The 19,558-nt window shown below is 31.4% G+C and overlaps 1 protein-coding gene across 1 annotated transcript; it reads right to left on the bottom strand.

Moving 5' to 3' along the window:
- Window positions 1-9,074: 9,074 nt before the first annotated feature.
- Window positions 9,075-11,733, bottom strand: LOC122044001. Its single transcript, XM_042604551.1, has 7 exons — window positions 11,566-11,733; window positions 11,338-11,440; window positions 11,163-11,226; window positions 10,791-10,892; window positions 10,656-10,720; window positions 9,580-9,678; window positions 9,075-9,116 (listed from the first exon to the last, which is right to left on the bottom strand). Exons 1-7 carry the CDS (start codon window positions 11,628-11,630, stop codon window positions 9,075-9,077), a joined length of 540 nt encoding a protein of 179 aa, XP_042460485.1. The 5' UTR covers window positions 11,631-11,733.
- Window positions 11,734-19,558: the final 7,825 nt, after the last annotated feature.

Below are 19,558 nucleotides of genomic sequence, written 5' to 3'. Positions count from 1 at the left end.
ATTAGTTCAATATATATTAAGCTAACACCTCTCTTTTCTAGAATTCTCCATATAATTTCTTTCGAGACTCTATCATAAGCTTTTTCTAAGAAATACTATATGTAAATCTTATTTTTACTTCTGATACTTTTCAATTAGTTGTCTGAGAAGTTGTATAGCTTCTGTTATCCAAGCATAAACTCAAATTGATTTTCGGTGACCATGATCTCTTTGATCTTTTTTCTATTACTCTTTCCTAAAGTTTCATGGTATGACTCATTAGTTTAATACCCTTATAAGTTACACAATTTTGTACATCTCTCTTATTTTTATATAAGGAAACTATAGACTTACCTGCCATTGATCAAGCATTTTTTTTTGTTTTCAATATCATATTAAATAAATTTATAAGTCATTCAATACCTTATTTTCCTAGACACTTCCAAACCTCTATTGGAATATCTAGTCCAACGGCTTTTCCATTGTGTATCCCATTTAAAGTTTGTTCTACTTCTAAATTTTAAACTCTAGGATCAAAATTTAAATTTCTATATTCATTTAACCTACATAAATTACCTAAATTAAGTTGGTTACCTAAAAAGTTGATGAAAATATCATTTCCACCACTCTTCTATTTCTCCGTCGTTTACTAGTAACCTATTGCATTCATCTTTAATACATTTTATTTGGATAAGATGTCTTGTCTTCTTTTCTCACTTTAGCTATTTTATAAATGTCTCTATCCCCTTCTTTTATATCTAATTTTCGATATAATCATTCAAAAATTTTATTTTTTGCTGCATTCACTACTTTCTTAACCTTTTTCTTGGCTATTGTATATTTTTTAAAATTTTCCTATTCTTACAAATATATAATTCCTTATAAACTATTCGTTTTTCCTTCACTTTCTCTTGTACTTTCTCATTCCTCTACCAAAATTCCTTACTTAATGGTGCATGTACTTTTGACTCACCGAGTACACTCTTAGCTACTATTTTCAACTTTGATGTCATCTTATCTCATGTCGTATTAGAGTCACCGTGTATTTTACCTAATACTTGTACTTCTAACTTCTCCTGAAATATATTTTGTTTCTCATCGTTTAACTTCCACCACTTAATTATAGGAGTCCTATATATTTTCCTTCTATTGATACTATGTTTGAGGTGTATATCCAACACTACTAACCTATGTTAAGTAGTTAAGTTTTCTTCAGTAATGACCTTACAATCTTTCTATTCCTCTTCTTAACTTTAGAAAGTCAATTTACGATTTAATATCCCCACTTTTGAATGTGTCTTCTCTTTTCTTAAAAAATATATTAGCTAATATAAGGACATATGTTATCATAAAATCCAATATAGTTTTCCCTTCTTCATTGCTAGTTCCAATCCCATAACCTCCATGTACCCTCTTATATTTATCATTTTTCACTTGCCTCCTATTAAAATCATTTCATTTGGTTGAATGTTTTGAAATACTTCATCTAGGTCATCTCAAAACCTTAATTTAGTAGTTTCATCTAATCCTACTTGAGATGCATATATGTTAATTACGTTTATAGTTTTTTTTGCTACTACTATCTTGAGAGCTATGATTTTATCCGCTTTTCTAACTACTCCAACTTCATCCTTTAACGACTATCTACAATAATACCCACTTTATTTCTTATTTTACTCTTTCCGGTGTACCATAACTTAAAACTCAAGTTCTATATCATCTTTATTTTCTCGCTTATCCATTTTGTCTCTTGTACACACAAAATACTAATTCTTCTCCTAATCATCGTATCTATTACCTTAATCGATTTACCAGTGAGGGTTCCTATGTTCCATATTCCAAATCTTAGAGTATTAGTTTTTCTATAATATTAGTTTTATCCAACTTATGGTGCAAAAACTCTTACCTATTTAACACGACACTCAAGTTCTCATGCAGATATAGTGATCTTTGTCAATATATTATAATCGAACCCTGCAACGCAAACTCTTACATATTTAGCATTACACTCGAGACGTTACAGTCAGACTCTGCAACGTGTTCCTTCTAAGGAAGGACCTAGCATTAGTTTTAATGGATTCATTTATTGAATATTTATTTTAGTTTTAATGCTAGTCAACAACCTAACACAACCTTTCTTTTTTATCCGGGCTTGGACTGACATGACTAGTTCGTCAAGAAATTTAATACTAAATATTTATTTTGTTTAGTTTTTCAACTTTTAAATGAAAATAGAAAATTTTCAGAACCAAATAAGAAATAATACTCTTTCCATCTTTCAATGGGTTGAGAAATAATAGGCCCTTAAAGTTAAGCCTAATAAAAGAACAAAATAAAAGGTTAATAAACTAGAGCTGCCAAATACAAAAATGAATGTATTAACAATTATACAACATGCTTCTAAGAATAAATGAAGGTGGTTATACAACATCACATCTCAAATTCCAATTATGGTTATCAACTAAGTTAAATTCAAGTATGGTGTGGATTCAAGTGTCCATCACAGCTATTTCAAGAATCTATATATATATATATATCGACTAAAAGCATCACTTCTATCCAACACAAGTTCAAAGGGATAGATGAGGATTCCAAATATCAAAGTTGTCCAAATGGTATTTATTCTGGCATCAAGATCGAATGCTTAAAAAATTTAAGTTTTAGTTGCATTAGATCTACAAGTTATTCACAGTTTACATGTCGTGCCTTTTCCATGAATTTTGTAATTCATAGGCATATTGATTTTGTGCCTACATGATCTTTTTGAAGTTATGTAGTCCTCGTTATAATTCCAACTGACACTGAATGAATGTCACATTATGACAACCTATACAAACCAAGACAAAGAACCCCAATTGTCAAATGGAAAATCAAGTATATAATGAAGGGTGAGAATAAGAAAAAAAAAGATACACCAACAAAGATAAACAAATTAGAGGTGATGAAGGCAAGGAAGTGTAATAGGTGTAGGCAAGAAGAAAACAACAGTTGACAAAGGACGGATAATCATTCGAATCAGGTTTACATCACCCAAGGAAAAGATTATACAAGCTAAATGGTCAGTGAAGAATTAATTTATAAATTCATTTAAAAGGATAGCCAAACGCACGACCTTTCTCCAATGCTAATAGTAAAGTTCTATTATTTAACATTACTTATTTCAAAGGTTTTTAATTCGAATCGACCACTAGGTTACACAACAACAACTTCTACTGTTGCGCCAAGACTCCCCTTCTATAAATTCATTAATTTAATAAATTATATTAATAAACTTATTAACTTATTAGCAAATTATATTAAATAGTAATTATTAAGTTATATTAGCAAGTAACAATCAAATTTATATATAAGTTTAAATTAAAGAATTTTAAGTTTAAATTAATATAGCATAAATCTTTCGTTGATGACATAAATGATATTTTAATATTAGTACCATAATATTATTAAGTTATTAAAATATGTTCCTAATGAAGTAAAAGTTATAAATAAACTAAATTTACATAAGAGATTAACTTTTAAAAGTTATTAATATATACAATCAAATATAATTTTATTAAATAATATAGATATTAACTCATAAATAATATAGTAAATACTAATTATAAGTTATATTTAAGCTTATATGTTTTAAATTAACTAAAGCAGTTTTTACATTAACATTTTATATCTTCATAAAAATTATAAAGTTAATTGTCTTCACTTAGTTTAAAGAAATTAATCATGATTATAAACTTGGTTTATGTTGGAAACAAGATGATTGATGCCTGGAGTGGAAGAGGAGGGGGAATACCATGGTTTAAAGTGTCGTGTTGAGACGGTCGAAACGGGCGAAACATCTCGTTCCGCCCGCCGACCGGCATCGGCACGACCCCGGCATCAGACTCACGACTGTTGCAACGTGTTTGCGCGACCCCATGGCCGTAGCGTAGGGTCGCTTGAACCTGCAACAACAGCGGAGGGGTCTCATAACCCTTCCGCTGCCACCGCGAAGGCGTCGCATGACCCTACGGCCGCAGCAGAGGGGTCGCACGACCACCATAGTCAAGCCGGAGGAGTCATGCAATCCCCGCGGCCATGGTTGAGGGGTCGTGCAACCCAACGGCAGCGCTGAAGTCACGCGAGCTCGTGAGTGTTGTCGGATTTCAAATTTTTTTAATTAAACTTAGGTTAATTATTTTAATCAACTCCTAGCTATGATGAAGATAATCTAAAGAGACTTTCTTAAACCTTAATAAAATTATCTAATTAATTTTATATTTCATTTATTTTAATTTAAAATTTATAATAAAATTTTTATTTATTTATTTATCTATTTTCATATCTTTTCCTTTTTTTAAAGATTATTTTTTATATTATTTATTTTTTTTAAATATTTATGTTAAATATTTTATTTTTTAATTAATATAGTTTATATTTAAAAACTACTGAAACTATAACGGCACAGCACGATACGGTACCAAAACCGTATCGTTCCGGTCCGTGACCGAAACCTCGGCACGAGTCAAAATTTTAAACCTTGGTGAATACCACTTTGTCTAGTGCATTAAAACAAATATATGCAATGGAAAGTAATAGCAAGCAAACCAACGAGGAGACACCATTATTTAAGGTTGTTCTATAGCCTCCCAAAGCTCCTAGTCCACAACATATTGGTCCATAAGGGGCTCACTGCTGAATGTCCAATATCTTTCATCTTTCTAGCAGCACCCAATGTGCAAAAACCTCTATTAACCTTCATCCTTTTGCAAAAACGATTCTAATACTACTAAACTTAAATTTCATATATTTGGTCTACACTCTACTAAGTCCAAAATCTTTTACTTCTAATATTTCCTGTCACGATTTAAATTTAGCATTTACTCCTTTAAGTATCTCATCAACTGAAACAATGTCATTTGCAAACAACACGCAACATAGTAACTTGTCTAGGATATGTACAGTGAGTTCATCTATGACTAGGGTAAAAAGATATAAACTTAGAGTTGATTCTTAGTGTTACCTATCTTTATAAAAAATACTTTGGTTTATTCGCCTAGAGTCTTCCCTCTTGTCATTACATCTTCGTAGATATCCCTAATTTTTTTAATATACACTACGCTAACACCTTTCTTTTTTTTAAATTCTCTACATATTTTTCCTCAAGACTCCGTCATAAATTTTTTCTAGGTCAATAAATACTATGTGTAAGTTTTGCTTCTTTTTCGGATACTTTTCAATCAGTTATCTAAGAAGATGTATAACTTTTATCGTCGACCTTTACAACATGGATCCAAGTTGATTTTTTTACCACCTTAGTCTTCTTCCATAATATTTTTTCTATCTGTCTTCTCATAGTTTCAAGATATGACTCATTAGTCTAATGTCTTATAATTCGCACAATTTTGAACGTCTCTTTGATTTTTATACAATGGATTAGAGTGCTCCCCTCCATTAATAAGGTATTTTCTTCATTTTCAATAATAGGTTAAATGACTTTGTAAGTCATTTAGTACCCAACTTTTCTAGACACTTTTATACTTCTATTAGAATATCATCAAATTCAACCGTTTTTCTATTTTTCACTCATTTAATATTTTGTTCTACTTCTAAAATTTGAATTCTTTGATAAAATTTAAATTTTTATGCTCTTTTGACTTATTTAAATACTTTTACCATCGCTCTTTTATTTCCTCATCGTTCACTAATACTCTATTAGATTTATTTTTAATACATCCTATTTGGGTAAAATCTCTTATTTTCCTCTCTCTCACTTTAGTTATTCTATAAATATCTCTTTCTCCTTCTTTTGTATCAAGTTGTAGATACAAGCATAATGTTTTATACTAGCTTCACTAATTGTTCCCTGGGTCTCTTTTTTGGCAACTGCATGCTTTTTAAAATTTTCTTCATTCTTACAAGTGTATAGTAATAACCAATTCTTTTTCCTTTAATTTTTCTTTTGTACTTTCTCATTCCACTACCAAAATTATTTATTTAGTGATCTTTGTCCTCTTGACTCACCAAGTACACTCTTGGCCAATGTTTTAAATTTGACTTCATCTTATCCCATATTGTATTTAAGTCATCATATATTTCTCCTAATATTTGTGTTAATACCCTCTCCTAAAAGCTACTTTATTTCACATCATTTAACTTCCACCACTTGATCCTATGAGTCAAACACATTTTTCTTTTATTGATATTATGTTTTGAGGTGTGTATCTAACACCACTAACAAAGATGACCTTTTAATCTTTATAAATTTTTTTATACCTCTTCCTAACCATAGGAAAATCAATTTGTAATTTATTATTTCTACTTTTGAACATAACCAAGTGTTATTCTCTCCTCTTGAAAATGTATTAATTATTATAAATTTATATGCTATCACGAAATCTAATGTAACTTTTTCTTCTTCATTTTTTGTTTCAAAACCATAACCATCATGCACCCTCAAGGTTTAAAATTTCGACTTGTGCCGAGATTTTGGTCCCGACAGGAACGATATGATTTTGGTATCGTATCATGTCGTGCCAATATAGTTTCGGTATTTTTTAAAATTTTAAATATAAATGTATATAAATTTTATTAATATTTGATTATTAAATATGTTCTATATTTTGAGATGCTGAATGTATATTTCAATATTTTTTCATAAGATAATGTTTATTAAATTTTTATAAAATAATTTTTAAAAATAAGTAATTCTCAATATTTAAAACTAAATTTAAAATTATAGAATCATTTGAAAGGCTAAAAATAATTATAAAATTATTTGAAAATCTTACATTATTTTTTTAAATTTATTTGTAAATTTTTAATATTTAAAAATTTATTTGAAATATTTAAGAATTATATTTTTAAAAATTTTAGATTATTTTAAATTTATAATTAATTTTTAAAAAAATAAATTATTTTATAAAATATTTATTGATTTTTGAAATTATTTAAAAATTTTGAAATAATTTTTAATATTTTATAACTATTATTAATAATAGTTTATTTATAAAAAATACATATTTTAAAAATAAAAAATTAACTAAATCAAAAAAAATTTTAAAAAAAATAACAACTACAGCGACCTGCAGAGGTTGTCGCGATACTGTGACCCCTACGGAGGGTTTTAAGAATATATAAAATTTTATTAGAATTTTTTGGAATTTTAAATATATTTTTATATGTTCTAATGGGATGATTCGATTAGGGTTTTAGGAAGTCTGTTTGGCTATTTATTTAAGTTAAGAGTGGATTGGATCAGTATTCCCAATTAAATGCTAAGTTTTTAAAACCTAAAGTTCTAGGTCGCGGTTCTCTATCCCTTCCTAGCGAGTTCGCCCTCTGCGCCCTACCATCAGTGTCGTCCATGCGAGCAACCGACGTCGGCACTGCATCCCTTTTCTCCCCACTACTCGGTCACCCCTCTCCTCCATGCTCACGTGTCCCACCACAGAAGCCAAAGATCAGCCTCCATCGCAGCGTCCCTCAGCGGGGTTGTTCTCTCTCCCTTCCTTGTGTGTTCGTCCTCTACATGCCCGACTGCCTACAGGTTCCACGCGAGCAGCCGACGTCGGCGCTGCGTCCCTTTTCTCCCCACTACTCTAACCACCCTCTCTTCCGCACTCACACATCTCGCCATAGAAGCTGGAGAACAACCTCCGTCACACTGCCCTCTGCGACCTTTGCAGGTTGTAGCGCCTTCCGCAACCTTGCGGCACTCTGGCAACCGTTGTATTGGTGCCAGCCCCACACCGGAACGGTAAATACCGCCCATTTCATGAGGAACGGCACGTCCAACCTTGTATGTTCTTATCCAACCTAGGACATGAAAACTCTTGGATATTTAACGCTACATTCAAATTCTCATAAGTATATAGCGATCTTTGCCAAGATATTGCAGTCAGACTCTACAACACATTACTTTCAGGAATAACCTAGCATTAATGAATACTTTAATGGATGAATACATAATATTTGCCTATGTTTTACTCTAGCTAGCAATCTAACACAACTCTCTTCTTTTATCCCAGCTTGGGACTGACCATGGTGAGGTTTATTCGCCTTCCTCTAACTGCTAAGAGTCTAAGAAATTTAAGGTGTGACTCAAGTGAGTGTGAAACATTCTTTCTCTCCAAATTCATTTGGATTCAAGAAATATCAAGATTTCCAAAAGCAACCTCCTCATTTGACAAAATTCCAATTAATTTCATCTATTCTCACTCTTGTTGGCCAAATTTCAACCATTTCTATCCATCCTATAATGAAATCTAGATCATTTATAGTTGATTTCTATGAAATCCTAGTTTCCCAACTCCCCATCAATCTTTCTTGACGTGATTGATTACTCAAAAAAGTTCATATAGGCCTCTACTAATACTTATCAAGCTCAAACTATCAAAATTGGTATCGATCAATTTTAACAATCATGATCTCGACAATCTTTTGACTGGGACAATCATTCTACTAGGCAATGTAATCTAGACAATTCTCGAAGCATTATTAATGGTCATGTAGTTTATTACTTTGAAGACCATAGAACAGGATGTTCCATATCTACCACGCATCAATTGATAAACAGATACTTGTCAGAATCACCTTCACTTGCTCTCCTTATGTAATCTTTAGACAAACCAAGTGAGTGAAGACAATCTCTATTTCAATCCTTGATGGGCTCTTTTTCATCTTTCCCTGAGGTTACTACTTTGTGATGGTATGTCATCTAAGAGTATTAACCTTGAAATGTGAGTTGCTAATTCATGGATAGATAATTCCACATGTCTGATGCCAACTCAAGACTTCTCTAGAAAGCATAGAGTTTCAAGTAGTATCATGCATCATGCTTTGTAAGGAGCCTGGAAAATGGACAAGTATGGAATAACTAGCAAGTCCAAATGAAACAAAAATGTCGCATAACCTATTGCTTAACGCATCAATACAGAGGATTTTAGAGTGAACAAAATATTGTTGGCAACTTCAACTAGATATACCTTTTTCTCTCAACCCAAGATCAGTCTAGAACAATTCAATTCTATGAACCACAACCATTTCACACAATCTAACCAACAAAAATCTTACAATCCCTCATATGTTATGTTTCTTTACTACTCACCTTGAAAAAATCAATAAAGTGAAATAACAAAGCAAGTGAAGTAAACATTAACCTGTAATTAAACAAGTGATTGTCATTACCAAAATGGAAAAAATAATTAGTCTTTTTTGACTTCCTTCTTCCCCTTTGACCAAAGAGCTCTCTGCTACACTACTCCAATCTCCTAACCATTTTTTGAGTTTTTGTGATCTTAACTGAGGATTAGTTGGATGACACATCAACATATGCAATCACTCATCAGGTGTAGTACTTGATCATGACTAATCAAACACATAACTAACATCTTGGTCACCTATCTACATCTGGTACTAATGTTAACTTTTACAATATATTTAAAGCAAAAGCATTAATATACTACCAAGATGAATGTTCAACATATCTCAAGTAAAGAAGCAAATCTTGAGACCATAAATAAATAAGAAACCAGGCTGAATAAACTTTAACGATTTATATGGGACAGACTTATAGGAAATATAGAGACTAAAAGTTAACAGTAAGGTCAAAGGCTCTAGCACCTCAAATTTGTACTCGTTAAACAAGTGCAATGGGCTTTCATGCATCACTCCATTGAGTACCCTATCATCAGCATGAATTGAACTCAAAGAATTTAGACCCTGCAAAATTAGAAATGCTTATCCTCATTTATGGTAGGCCTCATAACAAGCCAGAGATGAAATAGTACAGTTAGATGATTTCTGGTGTTAGCTAGGAGAAATCATTCAAAAAAATAAGAATTTAAGCATTAAATCTTTGTTTAACAGTCATTAAAGAAAATGGTTGGTTTACATTTGAAAGTAACTCATAAGCATAACCAAGAATGAAGCAATCCTGGATTTATCAAAAATAATCCCAAAATTTGAATCTCATTGCCAATAAACATTTGATGACAACTGATATTAAGATCAAGTTTTCAATGAGTCACTACAAATCATTTCACAATAACTTACTGTGTTTTTTATTAAGATAGGATCAGAAAAACACAAGTGGAAGACATGATGGAACATTGATGCCCTCCTATAGCATTGGAGTACTACAACCCAAATTCCCTCAAAAATGTATTCAAAAAAAAGAGCATAACAAGACTAGATTTTGGAACTCTAATATGGTCTGGTGACTTAACAGTCACAAAATATCATATGTGTTGAACCAAGGATCAAGGAGATAAACCAAGGTATAGGTCTAAGGGCATGAGGCTCTTACCAATGCAAGTCTAAGGAATCTTCTAGCTAACAAAATGTTCATCGAAGTGAATTTTTAGAGGAAATAATGTACATTCCCTGAGCCCAAAGAGGAAGCATTAAGCTTTAGATGTGGAAAAGGGAATATCAAATATATGTGTAAAGAGACAAGTACTAGAGACATGTGATATTGAGTTTTTAAACTGAATATGTTGACGAAAGGGCATGTGAAACAAGAACCCAAATGTGTGCCGTCTGTATCACATGGAAAACAAGAACACAATCTGAAGGGAAAACATAACTTAAATATCAAAAAGATGTGGCAAGAGTTGCAGATCTGAAACTCCAAAATTAATAAATATACCTAGAAGTCAGCAGGCAAGATGAAAGAAATAAGGACAAAAAAGTACCACCTTTGCATCGATGAAGTTCATTGAGTAACTCAATGCTTCAATTTCACCATCCAATTGAACAGAGTCTGCAACATACCAAGTTGTTAATGGTATCATGTCACTTAGAATAAGAATTTAACATCTTAGTATAGTTACCTTCAACAAACATTTTCGTGAGTGCCTCGATTTCACTGGAAACTTTTGAGTTCTCTTCTTCCGCTGAGCAGATTGCCTTTTTCAATTTATCCATGTATGCATCTGCAATATAACAAAATTGACTCAAGTGAATAGAGAGAATATCCATCAATACAACACAAAACACCTGACAATTGTCGAACAAAAGAGAAAGGAAAAAACTCAAACAGAACAAACACTGCACCCTAAACACCAAAAACACAAAAGCCCTAGCAAGGAGAACGTTATTAATTATTTCCAGGTGATAAATAATATCCCAATAAAATAGAAAATGAAGGAACACATGCATGAATTGCAAAATTCTTAAAGACCGTCAGATGAGTAGTATCTTGCCTAATTCTTCAAGGCTCAGAGATGCAACATCTTGTTCCTGCCCATCGAGCTGCTTAAGCTTTTCCTGAGATAATTCAAGCATTCGTAGCACGTTGAAGAATTGGGAAAAAAAAAAAACGGGTCTCATAAGAAACTAGGCAAAAAGGAAGTAAATTAGGACCGACTAGAGACATGCCTCAAAATTGAAAATGCAATCCTCTAACACCTTCGAATCCTCCGATGAGGCATCAGAAGAGTTCAAGAGGTTGTCTCGCGTCTCAGAGAGAACCTTCAAGCGACTTCAAGATTTCGATTTTGAAGTGAAAGTATGAATGCAACACAAATGACCGAAGATTAGTCGCAGGAAAAAATCAAAAGGATAATTTCACAAATAAAAAACCGGGAACAGCACCGACAATCCTACCTGCGAATGCTTTCCAAGTGGATCGATTCCGTAGCAGACTGGGACGATGTTAGGGTTTCTGCCATGGACGCCCCGTTATCTCCCTCCCGCCTTGGATTTCAAAAGAAGAGGAAAGGGCATTTCATTTATCTGGTTCCACACTTCGCACGAAATGACTTGGATTTGGACCTGCTTGGCGAGCTCTCGTCATTGGTATATTTATAACAAAAGGCTAAAAAATAAGAAAATCCCCAAATTTTGTCCTTAATGTAATTAAATTATAATTAGGGATGGCAAATTCTATTTACTTTAATCATGTTACAAGTAAATCGATCAACAAAAACAAAAGAGAAAAACATATTAAAATAATTAGATTTAAATTATAGAAGCTATTAATATTTTTTTGATAAATTATTTTCGTAAATGGATGAATTTGTATCGATCCGTATATATATTTAGGCTATGTCGTGTCATTTTTAAATTTTATTGCTATTGATTATATTTTAAGTCTTGTTGAATCATATTGTATTGTTGGGTCATATTGAATATTATCAACTCTAATCATAATAGATAGAGAGGTGTATTAAGATTATGATCCCATGAAAAGGAAAGGAGAAATATATTATCATCATCATCACTACAATCATCATGATAAGAAGAACTATGCAAAAAGATCAAAATTTGAGTTCCAATGACATAAAAGAAAATATTTAAAGCGAAGAAGAAAAAGGGAAGAGAATATTAGTAAAATATTTCAGTTGCAACAAAGTGTCAAAGAGGGACATTTAAAAGGTAATTTGCCTGGATTTAAAATAAAAATAAAAGAATAAGAGCAAGTGTTGGTATAATTATATTTTAAGCATGAATATATGCTTTTAATGGCTTGTAAAAGTGTCATCATATATTATTTATATTGACACTTTTGATATAGTATATTAAATTAAAATATCTTTTATAGTGATGTCGTCTAAAGTCTTATGACATTTTCTAGTGTCACTAGAGCATAAAAACAATCACACCATTAATATTATGAATAATTGTTATAATGAAAAAAATATCACTATAAAATTTGTAATGACATTTATACATGTCTTGTTATTATAGTAATGATGACAAATTTATATACCATTTAAAATCATTTAATGGAACAACTATAAGTATCTTGTATTTTATTTATAGTGATAATAAAAAATGCCCTTAATGATAGTTTATAAGATTAATTTAAAATGCCTCATTATATAATTTGTAATGATACTTATAAATGTCTTATATACTAGTCTATAAGGACTTAAAAATTATCATTAATAGTTATTTATGATGGTTTTTTGAAAAGTCTCTAATGGATTTGATATTCTATTGTGACGTAAAAAATACCATATGTTATGAACTATGTCATCTATTTTTAATATTTTCATGATATAATATTCATGCATATAACAAATTAACATAAATACAAATAAAAAGTTTTAAATAGAAATTAAAATGTCAATCAATAATTGTCATTAATTTTCCAATCCACAATGCTAATAAATTTATCACATCAAAAAAATATCTATATATCAATTACAAATGTACCCAATGTATTTAGTTTAAGAACTAACAAAAAATTAAGTCTCGTAAAACAAAACATAACCAAACTTGTGGTGCATCTTCATTCCTCAACCATCACATCTTAAACAAAATCCAATATTCTTGTCACCTACAATAAAAATTCATATATGTGTAAATAAAATAAAATTCAAAAAAACATAAAATAAAGCGAGTAAAATTTAATTCAAACTAGTGAATATTTACCAAATGATAAACCGAGAAAGCTCCAAAGCATCAAATATAATTAGTTTAAAAAGACATTAACAATTACCTTACTATTGTGCCACAAAACTCCAAATGCACCAATAAAAGTCTTCTTCATTAACTGTCAACTACAAATATAATTGATATTGGGTTTAAAAAGTGTCATAACATGACGGACATATACAATAAATAGTAGTTAATTAAAAAGTTACATATCATACTAGATGACAAGGCCAAGTTATCATTCCTCCAAGTGCATCCTCAAACCTTTGTAAAAGATCATATGGCCTAATCAAACTCTCTTCCCATTATAGGACAACTAGAACTTGTATTTCACACCAATTTGATCCCAACGTCTGTCTTCCTACTTCAGTATTTGGATCCATGCTATGAAAAACTCCTTTTGCCACAATTTTTATCGGATCAAATATTTTTATCAAGATAGAAAATCCAATCTAACAATGCAAAAAGAGAAGGTTATGATGAAAACAAATATGATATATCATCAGCAACAACAATTATGCTAAATAAGATTATACGTTATTACTCAATCTAACTGAATTCTCAACTTCTCACAATAATCAGCAATACACATACAAGAAATCAATAAATGGCTAACTCAAGATAATTATATTCTCACACAAAAACATATATAGCTTAGAAGAAAGAAAACTCTAACTCATCAATACAAGTAAATTGAACAGTAGAAGGAAATTTTTGCAGAAAATGAACAAGACCTGAAAAATCTCACACAAAGATGTAGCTTACAAGAAATTAATAAACGACTAGCTCAAGATAATTTTAATCTCACACAAAACATATATAGCTTACAAGAAAATAAACTCCAACTCATTATGGCCATCAAATAATAAATAATATCATAATAAACAATGAAAAACCATTTACGCATATAACTTATATTCTTAACCCAAAAAGACCATGCCAAATCAACAAAGTATTAACTCAATATAATAATAAAGTAATAAAACTAGATAAAGACTTTACCCTTAGAGATGAACTAACTGGATTAGAAAGTAATTGACTACTAGATGATGTTATGTGTTGTATACTGTTGTAATTTGAACCAAGGTTTTGGTTTGGTTGATTGCAAATCTTTGATTCTAACATTGCAATGTGTTGGCCTTGCTTTCTAACGTACTCATCCATTTTTTCTAACTTTGTCTTTTGCTCCATCACTATTCGGTTGCATGTACTACGACTTGGAACTTCTCCTCATAAATCAAATGGGTTAACACCATCACCAAACATACATACTCAGCCTAGTTTACCTGGTCCAATGATTTGAGCAAATATGTCATTTTGACCAACTCGATCGTCCTCATCTTCAGGAAGTTGATTTTCTAGTTCTTTTATTGCAACCTTTACCAAAAAATCAAATGCCATAATTTATACATAGTTATGATGAAAATAAATATCTTTGAAAGTAATATAGTTGAAGTTTATAATGTAACTTACCAATTTTTCTGCCACAATGTTGTTAGCTAGAGCCCTCGAGCCAATCATTTGATGATTGTATTATGTACTTATTGTATCATATTTTTAAATTAATAAAGGCATATGTTTGGTTATTAGACTTACTTGTATTGGTGCCAAATAAACTAAATATAATAACGTCCTAGAGTAAAAGGTTCTTACCTATATCAATCGATTGGTTGAATCGATAGTGAGATGATATAGGGAACACTACTCTAAATCATTCATAGTCGAGTATTAACATTCAGGGACAATGTTAATGCAATAAGACTAGCATGTAGGTCAACTCGATGACTTGATCTCACAAGTCATGGATATAGAGATATCAAGTTGACACATGGGTATGCATTAGAGAATGTATACTGAATGACCCGCCATGAGAAAGTATCATGGATCGTTATATGAGTGTCATATACTTTCTCATGTGGCTATTAGTATGACTACTAGTCCTTAGACCTGAAGTCACCATGGATCCCTACATAAGGAGTTATGTACTTTGGTTTCGTCAAACGTCGCCCGTAATTGGGTGGACTATAAAGGCGATTACTGGGTATGTAACGAATTATGCAGAGGAATGTGAGTGATGTAGATGGGATATATCCCTCCTATATGACGGGAGTGACATCAATATTCTTGATAGAGTAAGACCACGAAGTGTATGGCCATACCCAAATGAGTCAATATGAGATATTGAGCTCATTTGATTGAGTGAGTCTACTTGGAGTTCAAGATTTAGATTGATTAGAGGATGACACGATTTATGACTCACATTGATCAATCTAGATGTCTAGGATAGAAGGACACTTGTCATATATTGTGAGGAGTCACAATTAGTAGTCACAAGGTAATGTTGGATCTCAACATTCTTGTAACTTGGGTAGCAATGATGTATTGCTAGATGTCGCTCATTGCTTATGTTTCTAAAGGAGTTTAGAAACATTGCCAACGTTACAAGAACCTATTGGGTCACACACAAAGAACAAGTGGATGGAGACTAGGTTCATATGATGAACCAATTGATTAGGTTCATATGATGCACCAAGGATTAGATTCGGATTAATTCAAATTAGACTTATTGAGTTAGACTCAATTAGATTCAATTGTTGAATGAGTCTAATTTAAATTTGATTCATTGAGTTAATTTATATTAATGAATTGAGATTCATTAAATTGAAATGGACTTGAATCAAAGGTTGGATTTGACTCAACAAGGAAGAGAATTGGTCAATTTGACTTGACCAAATGGAAGTTGAAACATCAAGTTTGACTTGATGCATTGTCACATCATGAAGGTTGAATCATCCTACATGGCATGACTAACCTTGCCACATCATCTCCACCTCATGAGGTGTGCCACCTCATGGAGGTTACAACACCTCCCATTCCATTTAATGTGGCCGACCACATTAAATGAGGGAGTTATGTGTGTGGCCGACCACACTAAAGGGTGAAATGGTTTTCATTTAGTGTTCATTGATGTGTGGTAATTGTCTCATCTTCTTCCTTGCTTCTTCCTTCTCTTCTCTTGTGGTTTTGCCGAGAGATTTTGATGAAAAGAGAAGGTGGTTGAGTGGGTTCCAACACAAAGGAAGGGTGAAGGTCACAAAGGAGGATACTACTTCTTGAGTGTAAGAGATTCTTTTGCATCCTCTCTATTTCTTCCTTTCAAATCCTACCCGAGAGCCCTAGAAAGTGCTAACACACTTGGGTGCTCTCTTCTCCATCCTTGTGTGTTAGAGAACACTCCTTGTTCGTGTGGATATCACTAGAGAGTTGTCTACGTTGACAACTTCGAGATCCGGCGTACCATTGGACGAGCGGGATTTGCGAGGGTACGCTTCGAAGGTATAAATCTCTTCCATGTAGATCTAAGAGTAGATCTAGATAGTAAACTCGTACTCGTAAGTTTTTCGTAAATTTTCTTCGCACAGATCCATGGCTAGGGGCTTTCGGGGTTTCCGCGACGCGAAAAAGCGGTTTTCGCGGCCCGAAAATCCCAACAAATGTTGCTTGAGGGGCTTCCATTAGCATGAGTGAGGCAAACATGGAATAATTCGACTCGTGATGGAGGTCGCCCCTTTTCTTTTCTCTAAAATTACAATTGTTAAAAGTTTATAGATTCTAATGCATGTACAATTATAAGATTAATAAGATAAATTACCAATTTTTGTTGCACTTGAGCAAAAGATCTTCTTCCAGTTGTCTGATTCATTATCTTTTGCTTCCGAGCAATCTTATTGTTTTCACTTCGTTCCTAATATATTAAATTCAAATTGATACACAATACAAAAGTAAAAATGAAAAATTTCTAAATAGATAAAATATTATATACCTTTGATTTTTTTTTGAATTCCACTAAACAACTAATTTCACATATTGCTCTACAAAAGCTCTGTTATCTCTTTCTTCCAAAAGAACCTGCATTGACAACTCATGATCATAATACTTTTTTTTTAGTTTTGACTCCAATTTCTCCTTTTTTTTTTTTTTTTGCTATTGAACGTAGTGTACAACTTTCTGTTCTAGGAGAAAGGTCGTACTTTTCCTACACAAGCATTTAGACAATTTACCCTCATAAAAAAATTATTTAATAATAAAATTTTATAATAACATTTCAATTACCTTTATAACATCTAACAATTTTTTCTTATTTTCTAGGGGCATTTTATGCCAATCTTCCACGTCAATTGAACAAAATTTACCATTTCTTTCCAAAGTACCAAAAAAACCAGTAAATTTATTTCTTCTTGATCTTATAGGACGTCCCATACCATCATAGAATCTTAATATATGGCAGCGTACTAGGTCAACCCCAAATTTCTTTCATAAATGTAGGGCTTCTAGTTTTCTTCTTAGCATTAGGAGATTCACTTTCACTATCTACATATAGAAAAAAAAAAGGAGAAATAAATGGTTGAATAAATACGGTGAAATAATTTATTACATTCTTTGCACAAGTTGCCTTGATCAGATTCTTTGTCCATAAAATCATTTTCAACAATTTGACTTGAAGCTTGTAACTCAACATCTTTCTGATTTCAAGCTTCATTTATTTGGTTATTTGATGCCCCTTGAATATTTTAACAATATGTACAAGTATTGTTTGACAAAATATAAACAACTTGAGTTTTAAATTATAATCAAGCAGGTTCTAAAGCTACCTCTTTCTTTGGAGTTTTGAGTTGCGTAATTGCCAATGAAAATCTGTAGTTGAGTATTTGCCCCATCTTGAAGTTGAAAATGAGGTTTTCTAACATTTTTACTTTTAAGAGTCATTCCTATCAAAGGTAAGTTATATAGGATAAATAAAGCATGAAATGATCATTATACCAAACTATATCGAAACTTAATATTTAAAAAAAATCATAAGTTTCATATATTTTTATATCTAATATAATACCTTATACATCATTGTATTGCTACTTTGAAGCTTCATCTATTTGGTTATTTGATGCACCTTGAATGTTTTGACAGTCTACACAAGTATTTTTTGAACAAAATATAAACAACTTGAGTTTTAAATCATAAACAAGAACGTGCGTTCTGACCTTTTCCTCTAGTTACCACGTTCTCAATTTCCATTGTATGATAGACTTGAATAAAGTACATAGCATATAAAAGAAAAGGTCAAATAAGAGTTATATAAAAAAAACAATAGATTGATGATGTATAAAATAAGATGCTTCCTTTTTCTTTGAGTTTCGAGTTACATGATTGCCAATCAAAATATGTGGTTGAGTATTTGCCCCATCTTGAAGTTGAAAATAAGATTTTCTAACATTTTTACTTTTAAGAGTCATTCCTATCAAAGACAAGTCATATACGATAAATAAAACATGAAATAACCATTATACCAAACTATATCGAAACTTAATATTTTGAAATAAAAAATTTATAAGTTTCATATATTTTTATATCTAATACCTTGTACATCATTGTGTTGCTGCTTTGAAACTTCATCTATTTGGTTATTTGATGCACTTTGAATGTTTTGACAGTCTGCACAAGTATTGTTTGAACAAAATATAAACAACTTAAGTTTTAAATCATAAATAAGAACGTTCTGACATTTTCCGCTAGTTACCACGTTCTCAAGTTCCCCTGCATGATACACTTGAATAAAGTTTATAGCATATAAAAGAAAAGGTCAAATAAGAGTTATACAAAAGAAAATGATAGAATTTAAATCATAAATAAAAATGTTCTGACCTTTTCCACTAGTTAGCATGTTCTCAGGTTCCCTTGCATGACAAACTTGAATAAAGTTTATAGCATATAAAAGAAAAGGTCAAATAAGAGTTACACAAAAGAAAATAATATATTAAATGCTACCTCTTTCTCTTGAGTTTTGAGTTGCGTGATTACCAATCAAAATTTGTGGTTTGAGTATTTGCCCCATCTTGAAGTTGAAAATGAGTTTTTCTAACATTTTTACTTTTAAGAGTCATTTCTATAAAAGACAAGTCATATACGATAAATAAAACATGAAATAATCATTATACCAACTATATCTAAACTTAATATTTTGAAATAAAAAAATTTGTAAGTTTCATATATTTTTATATCTAATACCTTGTACATCATTGTGTTGCTGCTTTGAAGCTTTATTTATTTGATTATTTGATACACCTTGAATGTTTTGATAATCTGCACAAATATTGTTTGAACAAAATATAAACAACTTGAGTTTTAAATCATAATCAAGAACATTCTGACCTTTTCCGCT

The sequence above is a fragment of the Zingiber officinale genome, chromosome 2A (assembly GCF_018446385.1).
Source record: "Zingiber officinale cultivar Zhangliang chromosome 2A, Zo_v1.1, whole genome shotgun sequence".
NCBI lineage: Eukaryota > Viridiplantae > Streptophyta > Magnoliopsida > Zingiberales > Zingiberaceae > Zingiber > Zingiber officinale.
Note: the sequence above shows the minus strand (reverse complement) of the source record. Positions and strands in the feature narration are given on the sequence as shown.